The sequence below is a fragment of the Monodon monoceros genome, unplaced genomic scaffold (assembly GCF_005190385.1).
Source record: "Monodon monoceros isolate NGI ecotype Baffin Bay Population unplaced genomic scaffold, NGI_Narwhal_1 Super_Scaffold_5, whole genome shotgun sequence".
Classification (NCBI taxonomy): domain Eukaryota; kingdom Metazoa; phylum Chordata; class Mammalia; order Artiodactyla; family Monodontidae; genus Monodon; species Monodon monoceros.
The window spans coordinates 58,053,159-58,064,450 of record NW_021703782.1 but is presented as its reverse complement, the minus strand read 5'-3'; the positions used below and the strand labels follow the sequence as shown (position 1 = coordinate 58,064,450).

The 11,292-nt window shown below is 37.1% G+C and overlaps 1 protein-coding gene across 1 annotated transcript; it reads right to left on the bottom strand.

Annotated features, from left to right (window-relative positions):
* Window positions 1–1,135: 1,135 nt before the first annotated feature.
* On the bottom strand, window positions 1,136–7,006 carry LOC114884840 (prorelaxin). Its single transcript, XM_029204079.1, has 2 exons — window positions 6,685–7,006; window positions 1,136–1,655 (listed from the first exon to the last, which is right to left on the bottom strand). The coding sequence occupies exons 1-2, from the start codon at window positions 6,893–6,895 to the stop codon at window positions 1,315–1,317; spliced, it is 552 nt and encodes a 183-aa protein (XP_029059912.1). The 5' UTR covers window positions 6,896–7,006; the 3' UTR covers window positions 1,136–1,314.
* Window positions 7,007–11,292: the final 4,286 nt, after the last annotated feature.

Genomic DNA, 11,292 nt, shown 5'->3' with positions numbered 1-11,292 from the left:
CTCTTTGTCCTTTCTGGGCTGTAAGCTTCCTGGTCACTGCCCTTGTTCTCCTGTGTTGCGTTTTCCATTTCAGACAGCACTCTTCCAGGCTTTGTCCAAGGTGGCTTATGGCCTCTGAGGTTCCACAGCCTTTTATGAAGTTTTACAAGGTGGCCTTAGTTGGAGGCCTGATTATGATTAATCATGTATGGGAATTTGAAATATGGGAGTTGCTGTTTTAATCCTTTTAAATTCTATTTACAGACATATGATGGAGATTAAATTGCTATTTAAGTGTACTTTTTTCTATAAATGCTGCCTAAAAATTTAAGTGTATGTAAGTCAAAGGAACTGGCTAAACACTAAGATGATAACTCTGTTAATTTACTATACTAATAAGTTTTCATATCATTTCACAGTTATTTTGTTACAGAAATGGTTTGTAAATTCTAAAATAGCAAACAAAGTATGTTCCCTTGCTAATACAGTTTTTCTATAATATATGACACTAAATTGTTTATTCTCTTTTATATGTATTATGTATTCATTTTTCTCCTTAAAAAATTATAATTTACTTTTTAGTGTTTTAGACAGTAGAATTAAGGTAAGAACCCTAGTTTGAAAAATACTTGAGTTTATATGGCCTCAACTAAATTAAATTGATTTAGGGTCCAATCTGATTTTTTTGCAATTAATAGTTCAGTAAGACACAAAAAATATTTTAAAATCTACTAGAAAAGTTCAAATCTTGTGACTGCATATTCAAACTAAGAGTTAATGTCAATAAAAAAGTTTTGGTCCATTTTATGTACCTGGTGTTAGGTATTGTGTAAGTTATTTTTAAATTTTTATTTATTTTTTTGCTATTAAAATAATTCATTTGATATTAAGTTGTGAAAGAACATTTGGGCATTATGTTTGGAGGGAAAATGGTGACAGATTATAATTTATCAGATACACATTTCAAAAATAGACTTGTCCATTCTCACTTATGCAAGACATAGCATTTTACTAAGCTATCTAGTTCTAAAATTTTCTTTGAGTTATTGTCTGTGGCTAAAGTGATAAAGATTTTATTGTCATTTTAAGTTAGTAGCATTAAAAAAGCAATAACATAATTATATCATTAATAAATACCAAAAATATCTTCTCACATAAAAAGTATTATTATCAGAAACTACAATAATGCAAGGGACATTTTCTTACACATCAACTGAAAAACCTAAACACTAAAAATAATTTCTCATATTCTAGTAATCAGTGGGGCGACAGAGGCATCGGTGAATGTGTCAGTGAGGATACATGTGAACATTAGATGAAATACACAGCTTCATCTCAGCATAATCTAGCAATATCTTTTCTGATACAACCTAGTTGACAACATTTCTCACTCAGTGTCATACGGAACAGTCTCTTTTTTCGGGAATGTTTATCTAAGCCTAAGTTTTTTAGTTCTGAAAGACTTTTGTCTTCTGCTTCATTTTGTCTATTAAGAATAATTTTCTTAAATTCTTCAAAGTTAAAATTTGAATCCTTTAATGCAGATTGTTGTAGCTCTCTCAGTGATGGCTGCCTCTCAGATAGTGTTGCCTTCAGCTCCTGTGGCAAATTAGGAACGAATTCCAACAGCATCTTTAAGGTTTCTGCATCTTTGGTGATGGAGGGTGGCATGATTTCTAATTTAAAAAAGAGGGGGAAGAGAAAAAATATTCATGTTAAAGTACATCAGGAAAACTATAAAATTTTGCATAGACACAAAGGAAAGCATTGCCTCAATAGAATTCAACAATAAAACAGAATCAGCAAGTGTCCTGATATCTAAAAAGGTTAGTTTATTATAGTTGGGCAGGTTAAACAACATTACCAAAGTTCTGCTTTACTCCACTCGTACCCTTGTCATCTCTCCTCATGTCCCTTTAATGCTTTCACCATAGCACTTTTTTATCTCTGACACTTCTGAAGTCATCTTGATCCTCAAAAACACTCAGTTTGACCACAGATGAATTTTTATTACCTGAGTAATTTATTTCCATGACGAAGCAACTTCTGAGTTATGATAGTAATCCTTGAAAAGTATATTAATTATTTTAAACTATCAACTGTTCCATGGTGGCAAGTTACTGCTTCAGGATAAAGTTAAAAAGCAGAATTTTCAACTGCTCTGATCTAGCAGGCAGGAGATACCAGTCTCTGATGCTCCTCATACATGTATTAATAATTTTTCTTCCCTAGAGTATTTACTGCAAATCAGTAATGTTTTACTTTATGGAGAAATGGGTTAAAAGAACACTAACCAACAAATCACTGACTATAAGAGATTTTTAATCTGTTGTGGTGTGTGTCTACTGACTACTGTGTATGGTTTTTGTTCCAATGTTGTAGATCATAAACTATGCAAGTTCTGTGTGTTCCCTAGGAAGGGAGCCTGGTCGTAAGTAGCATTGGGTATACATGAAGGTTGAGACTTGGGCTGGCAACTTTCAGGGACCAGCTGACATCTTCCTTCTTTACACCCATTCAGTTCAGTTGAACATCCATTGATAGTTTCCATGTCTCTGGCTCTGCCAGATTAGAGATATAAATAAAAAGAAAACATCTTTCTTGCCCTCAAAAAACTTCCAGGTAAATTCTATCCTAACCTTACCTATCCCCATTACACAATTTTGAGAGTTACAGCACCAAAAAAAAAGTTGAAACACAGATGAAGTTTAAATTATAGTGTAAACCTGGATCACTACTTGTTGTTTTTCATGGACAGCAAAACTGTCCATTTCAGCTTATAATAAGACATTCCTCCTGAAATAGTGGAAACAATGAGGTCAAGAGATATAAATCTAAGCATGGAAAGTGGATTCCTGGGCAACCACTGATGCTTACAGATCAGAGAAAACCATGCCCCCTCACCCAGGCAGGAATGGTCTCAGCTTGTTCACTTCCTATGAGTTCTGTAGCAAGGATCTCAGCCAACAACAAACTTCAACAATTGGAGTTTTCAGTGGAAAGAAAACAATATTCTAACATTTTATTTTCCCTCCCAGTGTTTTCTCTCATTCAAGTTCCAAACTGGCAAGGACAGATGAGAATTTATACCATTTTTTGGTAGTCAGAAATGTTCACATTTTCCCTCAGTAAGACATCCTAAGTTCAATTCAATCTCTTCATAAAAACTCTCCTTCCTCTAACTTAAACCTTCTCTAATTGGACCTTTATTGAATACAAAGAAAAGCTGATTGTAACTTTCCATATACTTAAAGCCAGTTAATGAATCAGGCAAAACATTTGTAGTTTCTATTACATTTATTCATAGGTTGTTGTTTTTGGCACTTTTTTTTTCAATTTAAAAACTTGTTATTTTGAAATACTTTTAAAGTTACAGAAAATTCACAGAAATGTGACAGAGTTCCCATATATCTTTTTTTTTTTTTTTGGTAAGAACATTTAACATGAGATCTACCCTTTTAACAGAATTTTAAGTGCCCAATACACCATGGTTATCTATAGGTACAGTGTTATAAATCAGATTTCTAGAACCAATTCATCTTGCATAATTGAAATTTTATACATGATAATTAGCAGCTCCCCATTTTTCCCTCCTCCCAATCCTGGTAACCACCATTTATTCTTTGCTTCTATGAGTCTGACTATTTTAGATACTTATAATAGTGGAATCAAGCGGTATTTGTCCTTCTGAGACAGGCATTTTTCACTTAGCATAATGTCCTCCAGGTTCATCCATGTTGTTGCATATTTTAGGATTTCCTTTTTTAAGGCCAAATAATACTCCATTGTATGTATATACCACCTTTTCTTTATTCATTCATCTGTGGATGGACATTTAAGTTGTTTCCACATCTTGGCTATTGTGAATATTGCTGCAGTGATTATGGGAGTGGTAATGTCTCTTCAAGATACTGATTTCAGTTCTTTTGAATAAATACCAGAAGTGGGATTGCTGATCATATGGTAGTTCTTTTTTTCTTTTTTTTTTTTTGAGGAACCTCCACACTCTTTTCCATAGTGAATGCACAAATTTGCTTTCCCACCAACAGTATACTATACATGGGCTTCAATTTCTCCACATTCTTAACCACACTTTTCCTTTGTTTTTTGATAATATCCATCCTGACAGGTGTGAAGTGATAGCTCATTGTGGTTTTGATTTCAGTTTCCCTGATGATAAGTGATATACAGCATTGCTTCTTATACCTGTTGGCCATTTGTATGTCTTCTTTAGAGAAATGTCTATTCAAGTCTTTAGCCCATTTTAAAACCAGGTTATTAGTTTTTTTGCTATTGAGTTGTAGGAATTCTTTATATATTTTGGAAATTAACCCCTTATCAGGTACATGGCTTGCAAATATTTTCTCCTATTTCATAAGTTGCCCCTTCGTTATTGAGTATGTCCTTTGCTGTGCAGAAGTTTTGTCTATTGATGTAGCCTCACTTGTCTAATTTTGCTTTTGTTGCCTGCATTGTACTCTTTATTAAAATTATTTTTTAAATTTATTTTGAAACATTTTGCAATTCACAACAACTTTAGGTTCTGGAGTCTAAAAGATAATATCCTAATCAACCTGAATTCATACAAATGCCTCCTAATCAGTATATTTTGGACTAAACTCTAACATAGACTTCTTCTAATTAAAAATATCTATCTTGTTTTTAAAACGGTACAGTGAGTATTATTTCTGCACGCATTGTGGGAAAATAATTTAATAATGTACAAACAGATAGAAACTATCGAACAATAGAGGTTTTAAACCTCATTAATCACAGATTATTGACATGTACTTCCAAAGTGATTCTTAATTAGTAATTTAAACACTTCCCTTGATCCTCACTTGCAGGCAATAGTTTGTTAGATTATTTCCAGTTAAATTATGTACTGAGCAGTGACAAAGACAGTTCTTTAAAAATATTTTAAAATCACTATCCTTTTCTACAGAAATAGAAATTTGGCCAAATATCTAGATAGGTATAAATGTAGTCAGAAAACCATTTTTAAGCAACAAGCTGGAGACAACCTAAATGTCTACTAAGAATGGTTAAATATATATGGTAGATTTATGACGTGGAATACCAGAAAGAAATTTTAAATTATCTTTTTTGGAGTCTAACAATGTGAGAAGATGCTCACAATATAATGTTAAATGAAAATGCAGGAGATACACATACCTATTGCCAAATATTAATATTGCTTTCCATTTCCTCATTTAATATAGATATTTTCATTTTCTCATTAAATTCACAGATTTTTTTCAGTCTTTAATATCTAATGGTGCTTTTCATTATTGTATTTATGTATATTTTTCAGTCTTTAATATGAGCATATTATTTATTCAGAAAAAGTGAAACAATGAAGCAAATGCAAGCTGGTCTTGCCTACTTTGAATCAGTGAATTCCTAAACTCTGTGGTACTCTTCTATTAATATTATACAAGAAGTATGTAAAAACTTGCATTAAATAAATCAGTCTCTGACCAACAATGTGGAAAAGTTAGGTAAAAAACTTTATAATCATATTTTAAGTCCCATAAAAGGACAGTAAACGTACTTAGTGTGCACAATGATTTTACATGAGGGTCACTTATATAGAGGATATGCATATAGCCTATAAATATAGTTTTGATTTATCATAAATTGCATGTGTTATGAAATATAAAACAATTATTCATAATTGAGCTTGCCCTCTCTGATTTTAACATGACCCATTACAGTGATTAGACTAGGCTATACCTCAGTGAAAGTTTCCATTGTTACTTAAACTTAGCTTCCAATTTATCTTTATAAATGCTTTATAACTTAACAGTGTTTTTTAAAAAAAAATTCCAGATTTAATTCTGAGATCTTGCTTTTTTAAAGAAAATCATTGCAGCTTCTAAATGCTTGAAGCATCAATCACGTTTTCTGCTTTGTTTGGCTGAAGGGCAAACTTCCATTGACTCTTGTTCCCCTTCAGTTTCTCTTGTAGACCATCAGGCCCTTTTCTTTCTCTTTAATCCCTTCTCTCACACATGAATTTCAAGACTCAGTTCAAAGAAGTGGGAGGCTAGGTCCTCCCCTTTGGTGAAGTTAACAAATAAAAATAAAAGAGTAAGTTTTCGATGGCATGCGCCACAGCCGAGCTTGCTTTTTTTTTTTTTTAAACAAAGGGTCGTTAAATTTAAGACCCCCTTTTATGTTTACACTTCAGGACCCTATCATAGGTCTCTGCCCTATGCCCTTTGGTGCGCAAATACGCGTGATAACCAGCTCACACCTCACTGTTTGCCCCCTGTCATCTCAAGTTAAGATGCCCTGTCCAGTTGCCCCATCCATCAGCAAGCCTTCAGTCCTGCCCTCGGACTGATCCTCTGGCCAGAGTACGGATCCTCCGGGCTGAGTACGCCCCGCCTACTGTGGGTCTTTGAGCACTTACCTCCCTCTGTAGCTTCCTCTTTCTCCCTCCCTACCCCTCCACCCGGACTGCCAGGAGGTGAAGGCACCAAGTGCCTCTCAGGTAAGGCCACTTGCTGCTTTCTCTCCCTGTGGTGAAATCCCGGGTGAAATCCTGACTAGAAAGCAAGTTACGAGGCAAAATCCCAAACTTTTAGGCACCGGCAGCTTCAGAGTCATGCGGACAGCCCTTCCCATTGCTCGGCAGCCGGACAGCAACCAATGGGAAGTGCAGAGCGGCTGGTCGGGGCGGGGGTTGGGTGCTCTCACCTGCGGGCGGTCCGGATCCCAGCCAAGGCTCCTCCAGGCTCAGAGCCGTTCTCCCCCAGGAGACCGAGCCACAGATCTCGACCCAGAGGCGGACTAATTCTCGGCCGCATGCCTTAATAAGGTCGTTCGGCCTCTGGCCTGAAATCTCTCTGGGAAGTTGACTCAGTAGCAGCCAGACCCCTAGCAGGTGGGACAAGAACTGGCGCGGCATCCTGGACCTGATCTCGTCTGCTCTGAGCGTTTTAGCCTTTCTCCAGATACTGCACCTGCTGTAGCCTGCCGGCCTCCGTCAGTGTGCCAATCCTGGCCTTTAGGTTGCTTTCCCTGCCTGGCTCCGCCAAGCTTTTATAGCCCTCTGGCTACCACTTAGACCTTGAGTCAAGGGTCCAAGCTCCACCCCTTTCCCCACCCACCTGTTTGAAATACCCCCTTCCCCCACCAGCTCTGGTTTACCCTTATCAACTTTTCTCCATTTGCCCATCCTTCTGTTCGTGGCCCTTTTACAGTTGTTTGGGGGTTTTTTTCCTCTCTTTTTTCTTTCCCTCAAACCATTTTGTATACTTGGGTAGGCTTAGTCAATATTTGAAGTCTTTATTATAAAGCTAGGCATGGCCACTGTGCTAAATTGTATCAAGAATAAAATTGAAATCACCCATATTCTCACAGCCCAGCGTGAGCCTTCAAATCTAAATAAGATTATAGTTAGATTAATTAATATTGTGTCTGGTATATCAGTAAATAAAAATATAATGAATGAATGGATATATCATTGACAAGAGAGGGAGAACTGATGACTTTTTATCTAAATCCTGGTGAAAACATTAAAATCCTCAATGCATCGCTTTAGGCTTGTACAGTATCCTAAGTTTACAATGCACTTTCTCCACTGACTTTCCTTGGACTCTTCTGGGACATAGCTTGATTGTAACCAGTTACTTGAGTATTTTAATTTGAGATTGTATTCTGTGTCTCGAGAGAGACCAAAAAAGAAAAGAAAAAAAGCAATGGAATCCCACAGTTCCAGAAAGAATATTTTGGAATATAATGCAGATTACAGCACAAAAATTATATGATTATTTTATTTTTGCTGTACTCTATGTTTGCTGTATTTGGTGAGGTAATTTTTAACACCTTCTAATTTAACTTTTAAAGAATTCAATATAATTTGAGCTGATATGTTCATTAAGGTTTTCTAGATGGACAGTAAACTTGTAAGTTCAAATAGGTTCATTTTTCAATAATTTATTTGCTTGTTTTCATAATGTACTCAGATTACCTCAGCTCCACCAGGTAAATCAGAGACCTGGAAGAAGTTAGGGTAGCTCTGAATTTGAGTAAAAAGTCAACAATCACTTAGTTACAAATATAGCTATGGAATAGAATAGTTCTAATTTGTAGATTGCTGCTAATTTTACCAGGGTGCACTCAGCACTGGTCATATGCTATGCATTGCATAATTGCTAGAAAAATCTGACCAAAGCTGTGGGATGATCACGATAGTGCTTTTAGATGGGTTTCTGCTAAGATAAGCAATTTGGGACAGGCTTCTCAAAACTGAGGTTTGACGGTATTTTTGTGGGTTCACAGTTATTGCAAAAAATAATCCATTTACAGGGCTGTCCTCCAAAGTAACTGCTCATTTAAAATATAAATTTCCAGGGGAATGTAATTTTTTACCTTACTTAGGTAATCTTATAGAGTCCTCACAACTGTCCAGTGAAGTGGCCATTTTCTTATTTTACAGAGAGAGGAAGCAAGCTGAGGGTAGTCAAGTTAACTTGTGCAACGTTGTCTAACACATGTGCCAGATGTGGGCTTGCCCTACTGTTAAGGGTAACAGGCAAATTCAGGATTCATAGCCTTTATAGACACAGCTAAACGGTATTTCATATTCTTAAAACAAACGCCACAACAAAACCCAAAGAAACCTCTTTAAAGAGAAAAACCAAATATGTGCCTTGCACACACCTCGAAAGTGCTGGAGCTGGGATTCCTACCCATGTCTACTGGAGTCCAAAGCCCCCTTTCTTTGATTCCACTGTATCCCTTGGATCTAGCTCCAGTTAGGATTAATCTGCATGGTGAAAGTTAATGGATAAACAATAATGTCTTTAAAACAGCTGTTGGAGGTACAAAGCAGTAAGCAAACCTATAGTATAGTAACAGTAAGTGAAATTGCCTCAATCTCCTTTTTAGACCCTTCACCCTTAACTACCTCAAGTCTCTCTACCAAGCTCAAGCTGTAAGTGGTAGAAATGATTTTCTAATGTCTCCTGCAGGTAACAGTGTCCATGTGACATAGTTCTGGCCAGTAGGACATAAGCACACGGGTGGACGTTTCTGGCAAAGCCTTTGCTTTTCTGATCCAGGCACTAAGTCTTCTTCTGTCCCCTTCTTTTCCTATCTGAAACACGTACACTGAGCAGCTGTCTTGGAACCAAGAGGTGGGGAAAATAGGAGGTAGCAACAGGAAAAGTGTGAGGAGCCTACTGGCATCATTCAGATGCTAAACAGGGCTGGATGTTTACCCCACAGACTTCTTTGAAGCTACTCTTTTAGCATTTTCTGTTATTTACATTTCTAAGTGATACATATATATAAGTGGAGGAAATATTTTATACAAGAAATAAATTAAGTTTACATTCATCAGTTTCTCCTGAGAGTTTTAGGTATGCTTTAGTAGCGATTGAATTAGATATTTTAAAGATTGCAGTAATTATTTAAGGGCTTATGCTAGATGGTTTACCACAGATTATTTTTGTACCACTTAAAAACCCGTCATATAATAAGAAGCAGTGAATGCAGGTTCTGGGACCAGGAACACTGCCTCCAGGGATTTTGTGGAGGAGGGGATGAGGGACATAGGTCGGGCAGGGTTTGGGGAGCGGGTTTTTGTCTCTGGGGCTGCATCTTTGTTCTGCCCAGGGTATAAGTTTCCTGGGCACTGCCACTGTTCTTCTGGGTTAGAATCTCCATTTCCAATAAACTTTGTCCTGGGTGGCAGACACCCTCTGAGGTTCTATAGTCCTTTATTGAATTCCCTTGCTCATGGCCTTCTATCTGCATTACCTTCCAGCCTCCACTATATCCAGTTGGTGTTGGCCAGTGGTTCTCAGAGAAACTCACTTTTTAAAAGATATGAGACTCTGCTCTTTTACATTTCACCACTAATATCTTTCTACAAGCTTTATGTCTTATAATAAATTCTCATTGTTTTCTCTGATCTGTCAATAGCAGATAACCCCACTCAATCCCCATGATAATCAGGACTGTATTGGATCTATTTTTGCTTGTATATTTCTTCTGTCATTTAACTGGGATTTGGGGAAGGAGGAGAGGTAAACCTTTGTAATTTTTCGAGCATCCTGGTCAGAAGTCATTGCTGACCCTATATCTCATAGAGATAAGATGTTTTGTGCTTTCACTTCAGGTTATCATGCTGCTTTATCAAGAAGACTGAAACAAAAAGTAAAGGGAAATTGAGGTCTTCAAAAAGTCCTGGTCATCAAACCTTTGGAAATCTCTTGGTTAAGAGATTAGAAAAGATAAATAACTTCATTTTTTTCTTTCTTCTTATTTCTACACAAATAATAATACATGTGCTAAGGGAATGTTCAGAAAGAATCATGCCACCTGATGGAAACTCCATGTGAATAGGGATCTTAGTTCTGTTCACTGATGATACATGCTTGTCATGTGGTAGGCACTCAATAATAGGTCTGCAAATATGCTAGTTTTTTAAATCAACATAAATGTTAATATACTGAGTGTAAAACTAAGGCCTAATATTATATGTTGCCTTAATATCTGGTGAAACTAGGAGGGACTTAAATGGCTTAACCACAAGTTCCCCTCCCTATTCTGCTCCCACAGATGGAGTCCACTAGTCCCTCCTCAGGAAGAGGACCAGGCACAATTCCTGCTTACCTCTGAGTAATGGGCTTCATTTCCCTGCTAGCCAATGGAATTATTCAAAGCCAATTACATTTTCTCACAGTAACCAGGGTTACCTCTCTCTCTTGATACTACAAGGCCTGCCTCCCACAGCCCCTGGTTGTTCATTCTGTTCTGAATACAGCTCCCATGTCGCCTTGTGTGGCATGCAGTGTCTTCCTACCCTCGGCTGTGAGTATATGACTAATAAACTGCTGCCCATCTCATCTCTCCAGTGTCAGGTGTTGAATGTTGTATGTGGCCATCCTATAACTCTGGGGTGGAATTCCCTCCTTACCAACTGGATAAAAAGGAGGCAATTAAAACAATGGCATCATGAACAAGATGGCCAGTCATCACCAAGGACACTTGCTCAGCTTTAATGAACTTCTCTTGGCTAACTAATTGGTTCCATGTTATGGCAAAGGCCACCTGAGACAGAACTACCAGTTGCTGTAGTCCTATGCTTTGGGTATACTTTTTGTCTTTGTCGGTATTGCCAACTCTTTCTACCCTAAAATACTCTCATTCCCAAGACAAGAATTGTCATTAATTTACTATACCACAGCTTGATATGTTGTTGGGTTTGGCCCGTTTTTAGCAGGTGGTCTCCGAGGCTCCTACCTGTTAAGGTGGGGACAGCTAACCTTAACTGATTGGCTCTTGAGTTCCAAT